Source organism: Pyrus communis, chromosome 1 (genome assembly GCF_963583255.1).
Source record: "Pyrus communis chromosome 1, drPyrComm1.1, whole genome shotgun sequence".
Classification (NCBI taxonomy): Eukaryota; Viridiplantae; Streptophyta; class Magnoliopsida; order Rosales; family Rosaceae; genus Pyrus; species Pyrus communis.
The window spans coordinates 39,860,070-39,882,736 of record NC_084803.1 but is presented as its reverse complement, the minus strand read 5'-3'; the positions used below and the strand labels follow the sequence as shown (position 1 = coordinate 39,882,736).

The following is a 22,667-nucleotide window of genomic DNA, read 5'->3' as shown; positions in this document are numbered from 1 at the left end:
AGGCCTAACCCAACCTGGATCCGACCCGACCCGAGTGGAATACCCAGTTCTATGGTTGGCGCGTGGAGCACACGCGTCTCCGTTGTCCACGGCGGAACTGACGACTTTTTCGGCCAACTTTTTGGCTACTCAACTCGACGCATGGCAGCGGGTGCGGTGGCGCTTGGCCTCCCGGGCTAATGCCCAGTGACGGCGCGTGGGGGTACCTGAGGTCCCCCTTAGTTTTATTAATCGGTCTCTTTATGTACTTAGGTGCATTTGTTTGTGGTGTTTCCGTCCTCGCTAGTTGCATAGCTCCTCGACAACGGAGTATCTGTGAGTGGACCCCTTCCAAAATGCATTATTTTACTACTAGAAATGCATACATGAAAAGTATGATTTTATGATTATGTTTTAAGAAACGTTTATGAGTAAATTGGGTTTATGATTATTGAAATATCATGCTTTATCAGATTTAAGTACTTTGGAAGATTTATGATTATATACTATGAATATGATTTATGATATGACGTTTGAGCTATTGAGTTTCGATGAGATATATGTTGGAAATATTATGTTCATGATTTTCTATGCTTATATATATGCCTACGAGCGAATGATATCATTAAATGGCTTCGATCGGGTGATGTAAGGCCTATGGGCTAATGATACTTATGAATGGCTTTGGTCGGGTGATATAGGGCCTTCGGGCGAATGAAGAAGGAAGATATTTATATATGCCTACGGGCAGAAGATGAAGAGCCTTCAGGATATATATATGCCTCTGAGATACTATTACTAAGCACATTATATATGATATATGTTTTACGAAATGCTAGGGTTTTCGAATAACTTATTACTTATTATGCTATATGAGTTTTTGAAACTGGAGGTTAACTGTTTTAGTATTACATATATATAAATTGGTCCACTCATGTTTTGTTTTGCGCCCCTCAGAACTTATAATCGTGGCGTACAATTCTGGCGTCAAGGCACTCCCGTATCGGTAGCTTCGAGTCCTCTCGATGTAGGACCCATTTCCTTTGTTCGTGCATTTTTATATTATTCCTTCTTCAATGCTCTGGTTTAGCTGTATGCTCTAAACACGTTCCACAATTGCATATTCATTATAGTTAAATTTACAAGTTTTATTTATGTTTGTTCTTTCTTCATAGTTCTTATGCATGTTAGTATGACTTCATTACCTTCGGGTGTCAGCCAGTACGTGCCTACCCTGGTGTCTAGAGGATATCAGGGACGGGCGTGTCAGCATCTCGTTGTGTTCTCTACTCCTGTTTATTTTGTTAATCTTGTTAGCCTTTTATGGCTTTTGCCTTGTTGTGGAATGCATTTCAAGTTTCTCCAAAAAAAAAAAAAGGATAAGGGAAAGAAAAATGAGGAAAATAAGACATTTGATTGGTTATGACTGAGGCCTACATGGGCTTACTGTTGGACTGTGTCTACATTGTTTGGTTAAAGCCTACACTTTTTTTATTAGAAAGTCAATTACGATCACTCGAGTGCTTATACCGTGACTGTTCAAGTGACGTTGTGTACTTGATTATAAGTTGGATTGCCTATTTGCTAGAATTGGTCACTTGTTTACTCGCTTGAATTGCTCACTCGCTTGTTTACTTGCTCGCTCGCTTGTTTTGCAGTGTTCGCCTAACAGAGCTTGTATCCGCATCTGTTTGTAGACAAACTCATGATGTGTCGCCATGAGTTTGTTAGAAATTAGTTATTTATTTTATTAGTATTTAAGGTTCTCTTGTGGACCAATGATATAAGAATTTCTTACCCGTTAAAGATTTAGGTTTTGCTTTAATTTTCACGTAGTGCTTGCATTTGTTCATAAAAGAAGTCATTTACAATGTAACCTTTTAGGTTACGAAGTCGTATTTCTTCCGGGGGGCCGGACGCTATGTATTCGTATTTCTATTACTTAATAAAATTATAAAAATTTATGCTTACTTTGTTGGTTTGTCGAGGACCCGATATTCAACTTTCCCTCACTTTTCCTCACTTTCCTAGAAACCAAACAGCGAATAGCCATTGACAGACAAGTATCAAAATTGAAATCGAGATCGATTACAAACACAACACATTGCAAAAAAAAATAGACAAGAAAATGCTCGATTTCAGACTCGGGCAGCGAGTCCACTCAGCGGGCGATCCCCGTCGAATTGGGACGGTCAGGTACTTGGGGCCTGTCCAAGGCTATTCGGGCACATGGGTCGGAGTCGATTGGGACAGCGGAGAGGGCAAGCACGATGGCTCCATCAACGGGGTTCGTTACTTCCAGGCAACTTCCGAACGATCCGGGTCCTTTGTTCGGTCCCAGAATCTCAGCTCTGGCATTACGTTGCTGCAAGCTATCCAGCTCCGATACCGAGGTGACACCACTCAAGAAGAAGAGGGTATGTCTCTTTTTCATCAGTTTCGTTTCTCACTTGTTCCGTTGCTCCGAAAACAGCGGCTAATGCTATTACATTAGTTGTTAACTCGTATAACATCCCTCGATTTTTGCAAGTACGAATTTTTAGTTGATATGATAGGTAATGAGACAATGTTTGCTATGTGCCGTTTGCTCGAAATGGGTAGCATTCACAGAAACTGTCGAAATTCTGTCTGATTATTTTGTTCCTTGTTATGTTGTAGATGAAATGTATGTCCTTTCATCGAGCAACAAGCGTGTCAATGTTCAACTTGTTGGAAAAGACAAAATTCAAGACAAGCTAAGTCGATTAGAGGAGTTGACGAGTGCATCTGTATCTTTTCTGGGTGTTAGCTCTCCTGGAGACCCGTGTGATATTCGTACTAATGTTCCAAGTAAGTTTTAGTTGTATCCACTGTGAACCTAACGATTCAATCCAGTGAGAACTATACTTTATCCGAATGCATTAGTTGTGGAGCCTTGGAGCCCAAACTGTAGGGTTAACTGGTTGACCAATTACTTATGAAATCAAATGGAAGTTTGTTTTTGGTTGAGATATGACCTCCACAAAAATATATGCTTTAGTTTTTCAGTTTGAAATAGTCCTATGTGTTTAGGGTCAGCACAACTAAATACATCATTTCCGGTTATTCCTGTTCCACCCTTGTCCCAATTTATTTCATGATTTATGAGTGGTTCTCTAAAATTGGCTTGTGATCGGATGGTTTGCATTTATTTCCTCCCTAGAAATATTCCATACACACGCACCTATTACCGTTTGCCATATGTTTCTTGTTCCAGCCTGGTCCCATCTTCTTAAGTTGTTCTTTCTTAATAGAATCTAATAAACAATCAGACTGCATACTTGTCTTTGCGGGTGCGTCAACAGATGTAGACTTACTGGAAAGATGTTTATGCTTTTATTGCAGATTTGAAGGAGCTTGACTTGACTGGAAATCTAATTTCAGATTGGAAGGTATATGCAAAATATCATGCAAATCCAGCTTTCTTTTACCCATTAATGGAAATCAGTTCTGGTGTGCAAGCACATTCTTTTGAAAAGAGGATACAACTTGTTTGTTTACAGATACATTTAATGCAATTATACTGATTTGAGTGACTTGTTATTAAGTTCTTTCGATAATCAGCCAATTTGTTGTTGGATCATGTGCGTGGTTGTTAGTACGCTTTTCCAGTCTCACTTAATAGACTTTCCCTGGTGTATATGTTTGCATGCATGTATTTTCTTTAAAAGATTTGTTTCTTAAGTTGCCCCGGGCTAACCTACTGTATTTGAGTTAATCTTTGCTTGCAGGATGTTAGCACAATCTGTGAACAGTTGCCAGATCTTTTTGCCCTCAATTTATCTTACAATTCAATGGCACAAGATATTGTTGGGTTGCCACATTTAAAATGTATTCGCATTTTAGTGTTAAACAACATTGGCATAAACTGGACCCAGGTGCCTATTTGAGTTTATTTCTCCTTTTACCATTCCTTCTCTTATTGTTTTTATTTTTACTACTGGCTTTTCTATGTCAATAGCTACATATCGTCTGTGCAATGTCACAGGTTGAAATACTTAAACACTCTTTGCCAGAAATTGAAGAACTACATCTTATGGGGAATAAAATAAGCACCATAGAGGTACGCCATCTGAACTCTTGATGCTTGTTTTATGTTCATTTAATAGCTTGATCTAAAGCACAAAAAGAAAAGTTATTATACATGTATTTTATGTTGCTGTCATATCCTTTACGAGTGTTATAATTATGTTATATATATATATAACTATGTATAGAGGAAAAATCACCTACAGGTGATTTTTTGAAATATATATATTTATACACACACACACACATACATACATACATACATATATATATGTATGTATGTATGTATAGATACAAGGATGTATGTATGTATACTGACTCACTGAGTATCAGCTAGCTGAGAATAGTGTATGATGTGACACTGCTATTTTCAGAATGTAAAAGTTGAAAAGAAAACCAAAATGAAAAAAAAGTTTGAATACATTACAAGCTCAGTCAGGCTTTGCAAAATCCGAATCAAGCATAAAATACTTGTTAAATCTTTATCAAATAGAAATGGTAAGTTATGAATGAATAGGTAAATCTGTAAAGAGGAATGGAAAAGATGCCATGGTAGGTTCATCTTAAGCCAGTAATTCATTTTGTTTCTTCTAAAAAATTTAGGGGTTTCAATTTTTTTTCTTTTACAAGAGCTTTTCTCCTTAATTGCATATATATTTTATATTACTGTGTTTATTTAAATTTCAAACAACTCAATGCATTTTGACTGTATTACTCTGCTTTTGGATTCCTTTATCTGCCAGCCTGCATCATCTTATGCAGTTCAAGGATTTGATCACTTGCGGCTTCTGAATCTGGAAGACAACTGTATAGCTGATTGGAACGAAATCTTGAAACTTTCCCATCTAAAATGGTTAGTAAGAATTTCTTGTTTCTTCCTCAACAGTAAGTATATTAAAATTGGGGGGATTGGGGTTGAGAATGAATCTTAGGTTGGTCCGGGTTCTGACAAATGAAGAATATAGACTTAAGGTAGGTTTGAGGATGTCTTGGCTTTGTGATTGAGAAAGGGGTGTGATATCCACACACCCCTTTTTACTTCTCCCACACCTTTTTGGTTTTCGGCTGTCGGATTGGATTAATTGAAGAAGATCAACGGGCAAAAATTAACAAGGGGTGTGTGAGAAGTAAAAAGGGGTGAGTGGATAGCACATCCCTTGAGAAATATAGATTTATGTACATCTTTTCGAGGATCCCCTTCTAGTAAAAGTTTATGCATGAGCTACTTTGGGGTTAGCTGGGCTAGTTCCTCACTCCACATCATAATAGGAAAAGTCATCTTCTGGTGGCTGAGCGGGTACAGTCCTTAAACTTGAAAAAAGTGGTTCAGGTGTAATGTAGAGGCTGCCAAGAAAGCATTAAACCTCTATCTCACACCTGTTGGCCGGATATGTAAATATTCTAGTTCAGGTTGTTAACCTCTGGAAAAATATGTATGTGTGTGTGGGGTTTTGGGGGGGGTGGTTAGGATTTGGGGAGACATGCTTTCGACACCCATTTTATAGGGCTTACTTCGTAATGTATTTCAATGATCCGAACGGTCTATATTTTGGTACATCGTTCATGGATCATCCTTGCAAAAAATTAGACGGTTCTACAAAGACACACTAAATTTAATTCAACGGTCATATGATTTCGAATTTTGGTATTTTTAGTAGACATGATCTTTGAGGTAAGACAAAAGATAGACGGTTGGATTGTCGAAATACATTACTGAGTGGGCCCCACAAAAACGTGTATCAAAAGCGTTTGTCCCTAGATCCTAACCCCACACACACACACACGATGCTACCTATATTCATTGGTAGACTAGAGGAATATAGAGCTTTAAGTAGAAAAAGATCTAGAAGGGCAAAATGTTCCTCAGTTCTGATGTTGCCATATTTTCTTTACAATTTTCACAAAGTGGTTTCTTCATCCAGCTTGGAGCAGCTTCATTTGAGCAATAACAATTTGAACCGAGTCTTTTATCCTGATGATGGCTTGATGCATGAACTGCTAAATGGTTATGAATCACCCGACAAAAACCATAAGCCATTTCAAAATTTGCGTTGCCTTCTTCTTGGTAACTTATCACAACTTTTCTATAGCACTCATGCAACCTTCATGTAGTGATTTATTGCTGATTCATTATATGCTTCAGGAGGCAACAATATTGAGGATCTTGCTTCTGTTGACTCGCTAAACTCATTCCCACAACTAGTGGTAAGATTTTGTATGAGAACAATCATCATTTGTGTTATTAGACCTGGTGACTTTCACAGAGATGCATGCTGCACATTTTCTGCAATATAAATTGAAACTGGTCCTGCTTGTGCTCGCTATATTGAATTAAAATGAGCCACCATAGATTATACATACATTACTACTCATTCCATGTCCTCTAGCTACATTACCATTCTATATCCTCCAAAGTCCTTCAATTTCCATGTACAGATATTGGGTTCTTTTGATTGGTATTTAGTTTATACTCAAGGTCGGTCTACACCAGGTTGAGGGGAAAAAAAAGGGAAATAGCTATGTGCTGCCATAGTAGGATTGTTTCTTCTCTTGCTCCTCACATGCCACTTGAGCCTAATATTTGAAGTTTACTACCAAAGAGAAAAGTCGTATTTTTTACTAAAAATAATAGGAACAACTTAACATACTCCCTTTAGGTTGGGTTCAACTACCTATTCTTTTAGGAGTTGAACTCACAACCTCACACTTAACAAAGGGGAGACACGGGAGAGGTACGACTCCTAGATGTGCACGTATTTCAACATGGGCAACTTTTTAGTTCATATCAATTACTGGTTTTCTTTCATTGGAGTTTGTGTTAGTAAAATCAATCTGCTTCTCCTCTTGATCTTTGACATAAGATAATTCGCACAAATCTAAGTTATGGGTAATTTGACTACTTTCCTATCTCATCATATTTTCTGGTTTGCTTATTTTTCTGTTTCCAAAGGATATCAGGCTCTCTGACAATCCAGTGGCCGATCCTGGACAAGGTGGTATCCCAAGATTTGTTTTGGTCGCCCGTTTAGCTAAAGTTGAAATGCTGAATGGGAGTGAGGTAGACCTTGAAGTAGTGCTGCAGATTTTCTTCTTCGCATATACAATAATCTGATATGATTGTCTAACATATCTTTCAGGTAAGTCCTCGTGAAAGAAAAGAGTCAGAGATTCGGTATGTCTCATTCTTCTCATGTCACCTTCAGCTTTTGTTACACCAGTAATGCACACTTTCATGTAGAACTGTAGGTTTCCTGCATATTCATGATAGGAGATTGCTTCTTTAGCCGTCAGGACCTGTTCAGGCTCTCTGCATATCAGTTCTATTTATTGTATTCAGTGATTCATAACTTTCTGAGAGCCTCGGACTGAATATTTATCTTCATCATAAAGGCATGGATTACTTTTGTTCTTTTAAAGTTGACTAAAACAGTCAGTTAGTAACTTAATATAGTTTCGATTGTACTATGCACACATTGGTGATAGCTGATAAGGGATCATAAACTGCATAACTTACAGTTACAAAATTACAATAGTTTTACTAGTATAGTAAGTTGTTATTGGAGGGTAGCATTCACTAAAATCCTGGTTCAAAAAATTATGATGTCTTGATGGTGATTGTGGAATAGATGATTTAGTTATCAGTGGACCCCAGTAAGCTATGTGCAAAGCAATTTATTCATATGTGAATTACTTTTCTTTAAACTGTAATTATTTTGGAGTGCAGGTATGTTCGATTAGTTATGTCAAAAATGCAAGGAAATACCAAAGATATCCAGTGGCTTCATCCCAGGTATCTTGTTCTCTTTTAAGTCTTTTATACATTCTGTTTTAAAAGAAAAAGAGATCATGAGTGGCGTCCTAATTATTTGTTCTGTTCTATGTTGTTCCTGAGATCCTTTACTTCTTGTGCAAGAGCATTGTTGCTTGCAAAATGGCTATATCAGTTTATGTGGACTCATATTACTTCTTGTGCAATTGTTGCTTGCATTCTGAGTTTCAGTGTTTCGGATTACCATAACTGACTGGTTTTGGATGTCTTTTGATATTGTGAATTCAAACGCCATTGAATTATCCAAACTTCTTAATTGACCGGGTGTACTGTAATGTTGTTATGGTTTTTGGATAGTTTGCTACAGCTGTTTTCATGATGAGTCAGCATCATTTGGTCTCTTGTATTTATCCATATATATACTCATTGTACAGAATCAATTGAATGAATGCGAATACAATTTTCCCAATCACTCCAATTTCTTTGCTTTCCAATCTCTCCGCTTTCTAATCTCTCTTTCAACAAGATATTCATCTGCCCCCTTGAATACGTGCATTCAAGTGCCTTGGGTTTGGGACATTAATGCCATTATTCTTTACCACCAAGAATGCTTATTCCTTGATATTTGAATCAATAGTTAAGTCCTTTGCTTCTCATAAACCTATGCTTTGTTACAGGTTTGCGGAGCTTAAGGTTTTTCATGGAATTGAGGATGAAAAGCCACTGGTTGGAACAGCAGGCCCTCAGAAAATGTCTTCAGGACTTCTGTGTAGGAACTTTATAACTTTTTATTCTCTTCTTTCGTGGACTAGCAATCATGATATTCAAACCAATTTTTAAATTTATGCAGCTATTACTCTCAAATGTGTGGGAGCATCTATTGGTGAGAAACCATCATTGGTGAAGAAACTGCCAGGCGCCACAACAGTTATAGTCCCACATGCTCGCTCTCTCTCTCTCTCTCTCTCTCTCTCTCTAAATTACCTGTCTTGTTGGATGTATCCTTAAAACTCTACATTTTTTTAGGTTGGAAAGTTGAAAGTTCTTTGTGAAAGCTTTTTCAGGCTGAAGTCTATCAAGCTGAAATTGTTTTTTGAAGAAAAGGTTTGCCCTCCTTATTACACAATATATCTTCTGTCATTATTGATTTATAGAAGATTGATAAGTTCCTATTGCGGAGAATAGTATGTCATCAGACTGTCATTCCTACCGGTTGCTTTTGATAGAGAGAAAAATTGTCAAAATTCTCGAACATTCTTCTCTGTTAGAGAGAAAGAGACATTTATCGTTAACAATAATGAAGCACTCTAATACTCAAGCATATTTAAAACCAAAAGAGAGAAACTCTCAATTACCCTCAGTATAAAGTAATATGCATGTACCAGTTGCTACTTCCACTGATTTATAATTCAAGCTGAAAAATTTCATGCTACATTGCTCAAAAAAATTTGAAATCTATTGCCAGTATGATCACTTTCTTGCTCCTGCGTTAAATATTTATTTACCTAAATTGTCAGGGTTCTCCTCTGCCATTATTGCTTGATGATGAAATGGCAACTTTGACGGACCTTGGGATTGGAAATGAATCAACCATTCTTGTAGATGAAGAGAGTTGAGAGAAGTATCTGCAGCGAAACTCCTTATGTTTTTGTGATCTATAAATCCCATACCAGTTAGGATATGACCTGTTGCAAATTTAAGGTACTTGTGCAAGTATACGTCTTTTCTGACTTTCAATGATTTATTTTCATATGGATGGTATTATACTTTCGACACACCCTAGGTTCCTTGCCTTTATTTTCGCTACTATTTTGATTATTTACCTGACAACTTGGATTGCTACTGTTAGATTTTCAAGCCGCATCTGCTCAACGGCCAAGATCAAATTTTGGGCTTTGCAGAAGCAAGATAGTTACTGCCAGTGTATTATTTGAAGCATTTTAAAACTATCTACTGCCGCTGTCGCTCCATGAAACAGTTATGCAGGCTGTAAGTGACTTGATTTGAGTTTTACAATTGGTTTTTGTTTAAGATAACTGAATCGATAATTATTCAAATCGCCCAGATATCTGAGTAACATTGGCGATCTGTTCTGTAACGTTGCCTATGTTGCTTACCGACACTACTTCGTGGACCCAAATATTTTGGAATATTAGTTTCTCTGTTGGTCTTCTCTTTTCCTAAAGTTTGTCCCTCTTGAGTTGAAGTTTTGATCAAGCAGAGTTAAACTCGTAAAAATATCAGTATAATTGTTTTAGATTAGCATGATCCCTTCATTTCTCGTCCTTTGCGCTTATCTTCGAAGTTCAAATATGCCTCCTAGCTATATAGACTAGTTTGTTTGTTTTCAGTCGCAAGACTAGTTAGCTTGTTAGGTTGCTGTCTTTGAGGGGTTTGGCTTTATGTTCCTCTTGGCTAAGTGTGTTCCCTTCCTGTTCCTTTTTAATATGTTTCTCATTCCGTCGAAGAACTATAGCAGAGTATGAAAAAGGAATGTAATGGACGCTCCAACTTGGAGCCTCCAAGGGATAAGGCAAGTTGCTAGGAAAGGGGCTAGAAGCTTCGTTAATTGTTTGTATATACGTCATTTCATTTCATAGGAAGAACATATGGTATCTTTCTCGACATTTGCCTTACTTTGAACCAGGCAAGTGGTTCGGTGGAAATGCGGTAGAATTCAAAGTCAGGTTTGTTCTTTGGTCTTAGGTTCCAAAAACACGGGTGATTCTTTGGGTGAAAATTTTAGGAAGACGTCGATTGTGGTTGGGAGCCTTTTCGGGCCCCACTTGGGATTAATCATACCATTTGGAGTGTGGGATTTGGCAATGAAAAAACACAGTAACCTGATTCCTTGGGTTAGCAGAATGCTGAAAATGTGGGTTGCCATCTTAGTTGCCTTTGTCTATTGAAATTTCTATAAATAAACAAAAAATTAAATTAAAATAAAAGAGTGCAATGTGAGAATATTTGTTTATAAGGAAAATTGTGCTACTTGTCTTCGAGATTTGTAACACAAGTGGTGCCTTGGTTGAAAGTTTTGGAAGAATGTGTGCCATTTGATTGTGGTCACAGTGGCCGAAATGTGTGTAGTCTTTTCGTGCATAATTGAGGATTAGTCCTACTCTTCGAAGTGTGGGATACCACAAGCTTTAGGAAAAAAAAAAAAAAAAAAAAAAAAAGAAGAAGAAATAGCTCCAAGATTTGTAACATGGTTGAATTAACTAGTTTTTAGTAGTAAGTTATGGATTGTTCGCCGTAATACAAGAGTTCAATACCTTTTCACTATTACGATAAAAGATCACTTGCAACACCATTCAGGTTTTTTATTATTGTAACTTTCAATCAGCAACCAAATTGGCTCAGTTACATTTGATCAAATTCAAATCTACCAACGATATGCTTGCAAAGACTTTTGGATGTCACCAAATGTCTACAAAAGTACATAATCTCTCATCATGCGACTAATCACGATAGATTAAACATGTTTGCGAATTTTGAGAGAAAAGAGGCAGAAAATGCATAACAAATTTTTTATGTAATTGAAGGTGTTTTTGCATGTCGTATTTGACGTATTATTCTCCTTTATAATGAAGATATTCCGTAGTACTCCTTGATTAGGCACTTAGGATAGCTCTCACACATAGTAAAATCGTGCGTTATTAGGAAGAACAACTTACATGGTAAATACACCTGTATGTAGACAAAAAGTTGTACTTGTCTTTATTTCATTAGCATAGGATATCACTATAGCAATGTACTTGTTCTATGTAAATTATTCTCGTGATTAGGTGAAATCAAAATATTATGGAGTCTCATAAGAGATATTGTATGCGTGATGCTTATTGTATGTCATGGGTACATCACTACGGTGACACTTCATATTAATAATACAAAAATATTTATTAATTTTTTTTTTATATTCTTATATTATTAACACAAAATATCATCATGATATCTATAGCATGCAAAACTTTCTCCAAATAAAAATGAGAAAACAGTGAGCCACCCGGCAGAGTCCAAAGTTTATTTAAATGCTTTTGTCCTCTCCGTCACACTGTCAGCGAGTCCAAAGTTTATTTAAATGCTTTTGTCCTCTCTGTCTCTCTGTCTCTCTCTGAGTAAAAGTATAATCTGTCACCTCTATCACTCGACCTGAAAAAGTGTTGTGCGTGAGTTTGGATTTTCCCTCGGCGTTATGCAGGAGGACACATTATGCACACCCCCCAACTACCCCTTGTCCTCCTCTCCTTTCCAACCACATATTTCAACCAAAAAAAAACAAAGAAAAGGGTCGGTAACTAAAACACAAGGAATATTTCTCAATTGGGACAACTCGCTATCTGTGTAAGGAAGATGAAGCCAGTTCCAATGCTCAAAACCCTTTTCATTTTTTCTCAAATTTAGCCACTCAGCTTTCAAGTGAGAACTTTGGCCTTGTGGATTGCTGTGAACATAGAAGTCCCACTAATGTATGTTGTTTTTCTTTCCAACGGGGGTTGTTGCAATTTCTAATAAATGATGCTGTTTCTGTTTGCATTCAGTGGTAATATGATATGCTTGAAATTGGAATTAGATTTGGTTCTTGTTTATTGTTTTCAGCTGTGTTTTCTGTCTGCAGATTCGATATCTTCCGCATTTACTACTCGCTGTGCTAAGTATGTTTTTTAATTTTATTCGAACGATATTCTACTTTTAACTCCGTTTTAGTGTGCTGAATGCTAAATAAAACTCTGTTACTAATAGTTTTTACGTGCCGACAAAGTTTGGTTATATTTGTGAGCACAGTGAGTTTGATTACTTTTCTTACTATTGTTTTTGCCTGTCGGCAGAACACTAGGAGATTCTTTTTTTCAACCCGCTAACTATTTGGTTTGCAAAGTGTGGTTCTGAATCTTACAATTTAGACATATTAAAGTATGTGTCATTCGGTTTACTCTTGATTGTTTCGTGGTTATGCACTTATCGTTCTTACTTTCCTTCGCACAGATTGGTAGAGCTCAGACATATTTTAGACATCAACGATGTTGAAGCAATCGCCGAGTAGGAACCAGAGGTCAAAAGGCTTCAAGGTGAAGCATGCCGTTCAGATATCTCTGTTGCTTGCCATTTGCATCTGGTTGCTATACCAACTCAAGAACTCCCATGACAAGAAAGCATATGTAGAGAGCTCTGGAACGAAGTCAGGAAAGATGCAGGACGGGAATGCAATAATAAAACTTGGGAGGCGCGACCTATATCCCCGAGTGGATGAAACTTCCTCGGATATAGGAAGGCAGAAGGAAAAAGAAGATTCTGAAGAAGAGATGGACGAGAGTAAATTGGATGAAATAGACGGACATGATTTGGAGAGAGCCGAGGAAGAGTCTGAGGGGGTCGAGGATCTAATTGATGAAGAAGATACGGAGAGGGAAGAGGAGAGTGAGGAACAAGAAAGTGATGAAGACAAGGGAGATGATGGGGAGAATCTCAAATTGTTAGATGATCAATCCCGGAGTGAAGATACAAGGAACACTGAAGAGATCAGAGAGGAACATTACAAGGCTGATGATGCGTCCGGTGCTGTGAAGCAGAACATCCAAACTTTAAGCACTGAAATTGAAATTGGAAGCTTGCGAAAAGTGAAGGAAGAAGAGGTATATGAGGCGGAAAAGATTGAAGTCGAGAGAGAAATTAAAACCAATGGTATCCTCGACTTTAAAGTTGGCGGGGCAGCTAAAAATGCTGTGCATGGTGAAGAAAGTGGTAATCTGGACGTTCGAACATATTCATCAGTCAAAACAGTTGAAGAACTAAAACTGAGTAATGATTCAACGGGGACACTGGTTGAAACCGCTGATTCTCTCAATGGAACAGAGATGCTGCCAAAGTTATATCACGATGCAAGTCAAGCTTCTGGCCAAAGGCACTTGGAAGCTTTTCTAAGCCCCAAATCCAAGGATCTGCAGTCAGGTTCCAATACGACTCTCTCTTTAACCGATAATTTAGATGCAAACAAGCGAGAAGTGGCAGCAACTGGTTCCGAAACTGAAAGTGTTGTTTCGGAAGCAACTGCCAAGCTCGCGAAAGGCTCTAATCCTAGAAGTACCAGTAAGAAAGATGATGAAGTAGGCAATGTGAAGTCTAATGCATATGGTAGGGTGGAGAGACCAGTGGGAAGCTTAATGGCACTGGAAACCAATGAAAATGTTGGTGCTGTACAAATTGAAGTTAATGAATCCCATTCTTCGAATGCTGGAAACTTTAGCGGAGATCGTCAGATCTGGAGCAAACAATATTGAAGGTGCAGCTGAGTGATGGTTTGTGGCGAACAAGTTCAGGTTTTCCGCTCGGGTGTTCCTTTTCCATAGCATACATGCCGGTAAGGTAGATGAGCAACTGTATATAACATCTTTCACCGATGCGTAGATGATATGAAGATATAAATTAATCAGGAATCATGGCAATAAGTTTAAGCAAATTAGAACCAAGAACAAGTGAAATGTATCCACTGAATGATGGAAAGAGAATGTTATATTATATGATCTTCCAGAAATTAGACTTTGTATCTTTAAGTTAGTGGGAATTCGACACTCTGATTACTGCTTTTATATTTGAGAGCCTTGTAGGCTACTATTCCAGCTTCCCTTGTTACTTACTTCGACTTGGTTGTTGGATTGGATTTTTCTTTAATACTTCACCGTATTGAATGATACGGGAAATGAATGGTGGAGATCGGAAATAGAAGATCTAAACAATCGCGGAGATTAAATTTAACGGTCAAAACACGTGTAGCATTGAATGATACATGGCATTGTAGCTACACCCGATGTATTGTGGACTAATATTTTGTGGATTGATAGGATTTATAGGTACCTGCACAAAGAGGTTAAAATCACACAAAATACATGTAAGAGAATAAGGTAGTTGTAGTATAAACGGCTTAAGTAAGATCGTTTTCCGCTGGGATTATTTAAAACAATTAATGCAAAACCAAAATCTTAGTTGATTATGCAAACAAAGATTGGAAAAGGTTGATTTTGAATTTAAAAGTAATAAAAACGAATTTTAATAAAAGTAATTTAGGGAAAGCAACTAATAACCAATTAAAAATGAAACAAATCAAAAGGAAAAGGTTTTGAGAAACAAATTTGGAAAAACACTAGGTTCCACCATCCCCTTAACAATCTTAAGTAGATTTATTAATTACTTATGAATTATCCATGCAACTTTGAAGATTAGGTTTTCCTAATGCATATTCTACTTGTGGCATTCCAGTTAGAACGTATATCAAACATGCAATCCGTATGAGGCATTCAGATCAAATATAAACATGCATGATTCATTATGCTTTGTGAAAACCCTTTAAAAAACCATGCAACCCCTAAAACGTGGCATTCACCATAAGTGAAATTACAACTATTAATCACAAGAAACAATACTCAATTCCCCGGTGGCATTCCGATCAAATTGCATCCGATTACTTATCTAAACATCCTAATGGTTGCGAATCATTAAGACCAAAGACAGTTTAAAGCACAGTGATTAATAATAATTCAAAGCATGCATGCATAATATCATAAGCAATTAAATAAAAACTACATATTCATGCTAAGGCTCAAGGCTTCACCCTAGCAAAAGAAAATTAGCTACGCATACTCATAATAAAAATCAGAAAGTCTTTATTGAAATAGAAAAGGAATGAAAATCTCTAAACTCTGCCTAAATTCTTCTCTCCAATCTTGCATACATAGAAGAAGAACCCTAGGACCGGCCAAAAGGCTTATTTATACTACTCTAAATAAAATCCTCCTAGTAAAAAGTCTTAGAATAAGACTAGGAAACCTAATGAATTGAAATAAATTAGGAAACATAATCCTAAATTAACTTAGTAAATTCGCCCAAAAATCTGCACAGCCACGTATTGGACCCATAACAGCTCCAAAATTGGCCCAATATAGCTAGATTTAAAGCTTGAACTATTCTGAACACTTCTTCAGATAGCCACGAACCCATCCGAGGTCATCTTGGGCTCCAAAAACGCCATTCAAGCCCAGAACCGTCATTTTCCAACAACGCACACTGCTTCTTTAATAAATCGTCAGAAAATAACCGTTCCGTAGAAAAATCCCAAATTTTTCCACGAACAAGCTATGAGACACACGAACGTCTTCCAATTTGAATCACTCCAAAATTCGTCCGTTTGGTCACGTTTTGCTCTAGAGGAATTCGAATGTCCTACATTGAAAATATAAAGCAAGTTATCAAATTCTACCAAAATAATTATCAAATTATACTAAGAATAGGGTAAATATATAATATTATATTGGGTTTTTAAAGAGTTAGATTTTGATATATAGTTATTTGGTAAATCACATGTGATTCCACACTAGTCCTGAAGCAACACGAAACTATAAAAAATTACAAGCGTGATTTCTTGAAGAACAAAGTTTTAGAGCACCAGTTTAGAGAGAAATCTCAAAGGTATTTTGATTAATTGTTGAATGTTGAGTTTACATTGGGAGCGAACGCTTATAAAGATATAAACTTAGCCTTGGAAAGGGTCAAGATTCTTTGGAACAAACAACGACAATAATTGGACGGGAAACGAAAAGTTCGATTTTTATTACAGAAGTTAAAATGCATTTTTGGAAGCCTAAATGGCCTCGAATGGCTAAAATTCCTTGTTCATCGTTGCAAAGCAGTGTGTTTGAACTGGGACGTCGTTTTCATTTTGGGAAGGCATAGTGAGCCCAAATTGGAACTCCGGCACCAGATTTAGAAATTCCCGTTGTATTCCTTTGTCTTTCTTTACTTCATTTCATCTTCAATTCATTTAGCCATTTGTTCTACATCAAGAGACGGGAATGGGATGTAACCAAAGTAATGACAACAAACAAAATCTAGTGCACGTCCAATCCACTCTGATTAGAAAGAGAATAGAACAAACAAGTTGAGTTGTCACTTGCTAGTGTTATGACTTGTGTGGACCCAAAATAATATTTCCATAAGTGATAAGATTTTTTTTTGTCAATTTACTATTAGGATGGTGCTATTTAGTATCCACACACCTATTTTTACTTCTAACACACTCCTTTCAATTTTCAGCTGTCGATTCGGAAGAATTGAAGAAGATCAATGGACAAAAGTTAATAAGGTTGTGTGTGAATAGTACTACCCTACTATTATCAAGGATAAGAGGAAAATTCGAAACTATTATCTTTTTGTTTGTGATGATTTGAGTATCAACTACATAGCTGCTAATCCGGTGTTTCATGCTCGAATGAAGCCCATTGAGCTTGATAATCATTTTGTTCATGTAAAGTTAGGCACTCACAAAGTTTAGTTCATTCCTTCGATTGATCAACTAGCGGATATTCTCACCAAAGACATTTCCAAGCCACACTTCATTTTTTTGTTCCAAACGGTGGTTGTTAGTATAAGGGCTAGGTTTTGTAAATCTCTGTGGGCTTAGGACTACTTGTACTCCAAGTCAATTGACTACTATATATTTGTACTATTGTGAATCAATGAAATAAAAAAAGGGAAGTGTTATTGGCACTCCAAAAATCTCATTCTACACTCACAAATGTATTTTTCTTTCTAAATATAGAAAGTTTGGAGTGTAGAATGAGAAATTTGGAATGTCAATAACAATTCCCAAAAAAAATTATAATTCTACACAAAGATTCGAACCTAACCCAGAACGCATGAATGGAAACCCACAACCTATCTACTATGATAGTGATTGTTCACACTTGACTATTTTTAGTAGGAGTTCTTAAATCACATTTGGGGATTTTCAAGAATACAAACCTCACACTCGAATTGAATTATCTGTTTAGATGAATAAGTTGAGAAACAATATCAATTTACCTAAATAGTTATATTTCTCCTTCTAATGTCGGAAAAGGCCCCTATTGATCATAACTTTGATAAGCTTCCGAGTATGTCAATTTTTACCTATCCCTAAAGAATTAGGGTACACAAAACAAAAGAAAACACAATCCCAGACATGAGCGGGTGAAAGAGTAGCCTGTCTCCAGGTCCGTGAGAAAAGTCCACAATCCTATCTTAGTGCTGACACGAGAAATAGTGCAGTTTTCAAGTAAATGTTACAGAAAGAGGGTCTATAAATTGAAGAGCCACATTCACGGAACAACGTCAAGTTTAAGTGGACAGATTTTTAGAATTTAGTCCCAATAAAGTATACGGATTTTGTTGAACCAACAAGTAATTCTAGGGAAACTTTTATGCTCACTAACTTGGCACACAAGCATTGTACAAATTTCAACCATATGAGGTTTTATAATCGTGGAAAATGATTCATACTCGTCAGGATGCATAATCGCATAGTCATATATCCGTCGAAAATTAACTTGTGTGTTACTTTGCCTCCTACCAACAAAGTTTGCTAAAACTGTTTACATGACATAATTGTTGGAGAACAATTTAGAAACAATAAATAACAGAAATACAGAATCGAAATACTTATACTTTATTATTCAAAAATACTTGTAATACAGAATGCAATTACACAATAAATACAAACAATTAAAATGATACGAACTTGAATGAATTGAAGGTAGAGGCTAGCGAAAACGCTATGTCCTTCGAGCAGTATTTCCGTCCCACTCGTGTGCTTGTGGTTCTACAACGTCTGCTCGACCAGGATACAACTACCTAATTCTACAACCCGCACTGGATTATAGAACTCTAGCGAATTGCTTTGTGTGTTTACTCTCTGGAAATTTTGTACAGAAGACAAGGGGGAAGAAAAATATGATTTTTGATGGAACTGAGGACTCCAGTTATATAGGCTCTTTCATACCTCTTCATACACCTTTTGGATGTATCTGAAGTTATACAACTCTTTCCAAAGAGATACACCTCTTTCCAAAGAGTTGTGTCTATTAATCAAAACATTTTTAATTAATTTAATTAAAAACTTAATTCGAAATTAAAACTAATTGATTAGATTAATTTTAATTTCTTGGCCCCAAGTGCCCCAAGGCCCAAGGCCCTTTATAGTATAATCATCAAGCCTAATCCACACAATCATAAGGCCCAAGCCTTCAATCAATTTCCAAATGATCCAAGTTCTAATTACTAAGAAAAAGGAATAAGCCTATATAAAAACTAGTGAAAAAATACTGTTGACCAATGTGAGACAAGATAGTGTCAAACTCCTACAACAATTAGGAAATTTAAATCCAACTTTAGCTCAAAACTCAAATATGAGTTTTAAATCTTACGTGCATTGGAGATATTTTACCTGCTATTTAAAAATGCTTGTGGAGGAGAGATTATTCAGTGTGTTCAGAACACAAAGTAGTAGCTACTTGTTATTATATAAATCGTGAATTTTTTTTAAGTGTGCCTCCAATTATATAATTATATGTTGTGTGCAATTCTTACACTGAACACACTTATAAAGATATAAACTCAGCCTTGGAAAGGGTCAAGATTCTTTGGAATAAACAACGACAATAATTGGACGGGAATGAAAAGTTCGATTTTTATTACAAAACTTAAAATGCATTTTTGGAAGCCTAAATGGCCTCAAATAGCTAACATCCCTTTTTTATCACTGCAAAGTAGTGTGTTTGAAATAGGACGTTGTTTTCTTTTTGGAAAGGTATAGTAAGCCCAAATTGGAACTCGGGCACCAAATTTGGAAATTCTCGTTGTATTCCTTTGTCTTTCTTTACTTCATTTCATCTTCAATTCATTTGGCCATTTGTTCTATATCAAGAGACAGGAATGGGATGTAACCAAAGTAACGACAACAAACAAAAACCAGAGCACATCCAATCCACTTTGATTAGAAAGAAAATAGAACAAACAAGTTGAGTTACCACTGGCTAGTGTTATGAGTTGTGTGGGTGTATTTATCAAATATAGCTAAAAATTAATCCTTAATTTCAAAAATATCACTTTTTATAAAATCTTTCAAATATATCCAAAATTCCACCTAAATAGACACAAATACCCTCAAATTTAACAATCAAATAAATTAAAGGCTTTTTAGCCAAAATGATTCGTGACATTGACATAACTCCATAATCTGGTCCTAAATAATTAATGATAATCAATAGTAGTGTTCTTAAATTTGTCTATCGTGAATCATTTTATTCTTTCTTTGAATTTGTCCATCGTGATCATTTTATTTTTTTCGTGAAAATTCTGTCAATTGCTCTATTAGTGTGATGATGTGGCACCACGTGGGTCTCACAAATACAATCATATAACCACATGTGGATTAACTTTAAAAACTATTTTTATATTTATAACTAAAAATGATATTAGTAAGAAAAAAGGCGTTGAAGGCATGATTGAAATTCTGCTGCTCCTACTTGCGGTAACCGCGGCGGCACTCAATGTCGGTGATGAAGGGGTCGAAGGGGATAGGGTTATGGTGGTGGAGTGTGGAAGTGAAGGGAAAATTGGACTCGAGCTTGAGGCGACAGTAGCTTAAAAACCTTTAATTTATTTAATTGTTAAATTTGAGGGTATTTGTGTCTATTTAAATGAAATTTTGGATGTATTTGAAAGTTTTTATAAAAAGTGACATTTTTGAAATTAAGAGTTAATTTTTGGCGATATTTGATAAACACTCGTTGTGTGGACCAAAAAAGTGATATCTTCTCCGACTTTTTAACAGAATAATTTTTGGCTATAGTAAAAAGTGACATTTTTTACTATTAGGATGGTGATATTTAGTTAGTATCACACACCTATTTTTACCTCTAACACACTCCTCTCAATTTTCGGTCGTCGATTCGGAAGAATTGAAGAAGATCAATGGACAAAAGTTAATAAGGTTGTGTGTGAATAGCACTACCCTACTATTATCAAGGATAAGGGGAAAATTCGAAACTATTATCTTTTTGTATTGTGATGATTTGAGTATCACCTACATGGCTGCTAATCTGGTGTTTCATGCTCGAACGTAGCCCATTGAGCTTGATAATCATTTTGTTCATGTAAAGTTGGGCACTCACAAAGTTCACTTCATTCCTTCGATTGATCAACTAGCGGATGTTCTCACCAAAGACCTTTCCAAGCCACACTTTCACTTTTTCGTTCCAAACTTGTCACTTCACGACCGCCAAGTTTGGCGGTAGCTGTTAGTGTAATGGGCTAGGTTTTGGAAATCCTAGTGGGCTTAGGACTACTTGTACTCCAAGTCAAGTGACTATTATATATTTGTACTATTGTGAATCAATGAAATAAAAAAAAAAAAATCTAATTCTACACATAGATTTAAATCCAGAACATATGGATGGAAACCCACAACCTATCTAATATGATAGTGATTGTTCATAATGTACTATTTTAAGTAGGAGGTTTTCTTAAATCACATTTGGGGATTTTCAAGAATAAAAACCTCACACTCAAATTAAATTATCTGTTTAGGTGGATAAGTTGAGAAGCAATATCAATTTACCTAAATAGTTATATTTCTCCTTCTAGTGTCGGAAGAGGCCCCAAATTCGAGTCTCTTTACTTCCTTTGAAATTTTGTTCAACTAAATTAGGCTTTGATCATAAATTTGACAAGCTTCCGAGTATGCCAATTTTTACCTATCCCTAAAGAATTAGGGAACACAAAACAAAACAAAACACAATCCCAACCTGTCTCCAGGTCCGTGAGAAAACCAGGAGGATCCTCGCCGGATTCTTCAATCACATATGTTCATCTTACATCGTACAGTCAGAAATCATTCTAAATTTTTATATTTAAAATTGAATATGAACAGTACCTAACAAAAACTGGTTGCACAATGTACAATAAACGGATGTGATTGAAGGATCTCCGGAATTCTCACAAAAAGAATCTGACGAGGATCGTCACTCGTGAGAAAAGTCCACAATCCAATCTTAGTGCTGACTGTATTCCATATCACACGAGAAATGGTGCAGTTTTCAAGTAAATGTTACAGAAAGAGGGTCTATAAATTAAAGAGCCACATTCACGGAACAAGAAGAAGTTTAAGCGGACAGATTTTTTGAATTTGGTCCCAATAAAGTATACAGATTTTATTGAACCAACAAGTAATTCTAGGGAAACTTTTATGCTCACTAACTTGGCACACAAGCATTGTACAAATTTCAATCATATGAGGTTTTATAACCGCAGATAATTATTCATGCTCGTCAAGATGCATAATCGCATGGTTGTATATCCGTCGAAAATCAAGTTGTGTGTTACTTTGCCTTCTACCGACAGAGTCCGCTAAAACTGTTTACATGACACAATTAGGAAATTTATATCCAACATTAGCTCAAAACTCAAATATGAGTTTTAAATCTTAGATATTTTACCTGCTATTTAAAAATGCTTGTAGAGGAGAGATTATTCAATGTGTTCAGAATACAAAGTAGTAGCTACTTCTTATTATATAAATCATGAATTTTTTTAAGTGTGCCTCCAATTATATAATTATACGTCTTGTACAACTCTTACACTAAGCACATTGAAAAATCTCTCCTCATAAAAAGCAGAGTAACTCAGTAATTAAAGTGAGCCTACAGTAATCACTTAGTACCACGGTCTAGTAATATTTGTCTTCACTTGTGAGTGAAAAGACTTATATTTGTGCTCGCCAAAAACGAACTTAAATCATATTATTAGTAATTTATTGTGAGTAATAATATCTTTTATTAAAAAAAAAAAAAAAAAAAATCTTTTATTAAAAAAGAATTGAGCGTGTAGTGGCCCACTGGGACTATGCCATATAGGCCTAGACTATAGTAATATGCCCTCCCTACCCTACGTTTACTCCTTTTTACGAAAAAAAGCTTTTAACAGCTACCTCTATCGCTGGTCTTCCACCCGGCCCAATCCAACAAAAGACACTGATTGCTGCTGCAAAACTGCAGGGTGAACGTGA

The 22,667-nt window shown here is 36.3% G+C and overlaps 2 protein-coding genes across 3 annotated transcripts; both read left to right on the top strand.

Moving 5' to 3' along the window:
- Positions 1 to 1,970: 1,970 nt before the first annotated feature.
- LOC137739789 (tubulin-folding cofactor E) lies at positions 1,971 to 9,969 on the top strand. The gene is made up of 16 exons (XM_068479503.1): positions 1,971 to 2,396; positions 2,638 to 2,808; positions 3,343 to 3,389; positions 3,729 to 3,875; positions 3,986 to 4,060; positions 4,770 to 4,879; positions 5,949 to 6,091; positions 6,170 to 6,231; positions 6,977 to 7,084; positions 7,164 to 7,198; positions 7,751 to 7,816; positions 8,473 to 8,564; positions 8,646 to 8,722; positions 8,822 to 8,899; positions 9,313 to 9,496; positions 9,645 to 9,969. Exons 1-15 carry the CDS (start codon positions 2,108 to 2,110, stop codon positions 9,409 to 9,411), a joined length of 1,599 nt encoding a protein of 532 aa, XP_068335604.1. The 5' UTR covers positions 1,971 to 2,107; the 3' UTR covers positions 9,412 to 9,496; positions 9,645 to 9,969.
- Positions 9,970 to 12,088: 2,119 nt separating this feature from the next.
- LOC137741597 (uncharacterized) lies at positions 12,089 to 14,311 on the top strand. Of its 2 annotated transcripts, XM_068481293.1 has the most exons (3): positions 12,089 to 12,264; positions 12,414 to 12,450; positions 12,782 to 14,311. In XM_068481293.1, exon 3 carries the CDS (start codon positions 12,817 to 12,819, stop codon positions 14,071 to 14,073), a length of 1,257 nt encoding a protein of 418 aa, XP_068337394.1. In that variant the 5' UTR covers positions 12,089 to 12,264; positions 12,414 to 12,450; positions 12,782 to 12,816; the 3' UTR covers positions 14,074 to 14,311. The 2 variants fall into 2 exon arrangements, with proteins under 2 accessions (XP_068337394.1, XP_068337403.1); XM_068481302.1 differs by lacking the exon at positions 12,414 to 12,450.
- Positions 14,312 to 22,667: the final 8,356 nt, after the last annotated feature.

What these genes read in the sequence shown, in the direction of transcription:
- LOC137739789 (XM_068479503.1), top strand. Translation starts at nt 2,108, where the DNA reads ATGCTCGATTTCAGACTCGGGCAGCGAGTCCACTCAGCGGGCGATCCC. An exon ending in TTTGCGTTGCCTTCTTCTTG is followed by an intron (nt 6,092 to 6,169) that starts GTAACTTATCAC and finishes TATATGCTTCAG; the next exon opens with GAGGCAACAATATTGAGGAT. An exon ending in ATCCAGTGGCTTCATCCCAG is followed by an intron (nt 7,817 to 8,472) that starts GTATCTTGTTCT and finishes GCTTTGTTACAG; the next exon opens with GTTTGCGGAGCTTAAGGTTT.
- LOC137741597 (XM_068481302.1), top strand. Translation starts at nt 12,817, where the DNA reads ATGTTGAAGCAATCGCCGAGTAGGAACCAGAGGTCAAAAGGCTTCAAG.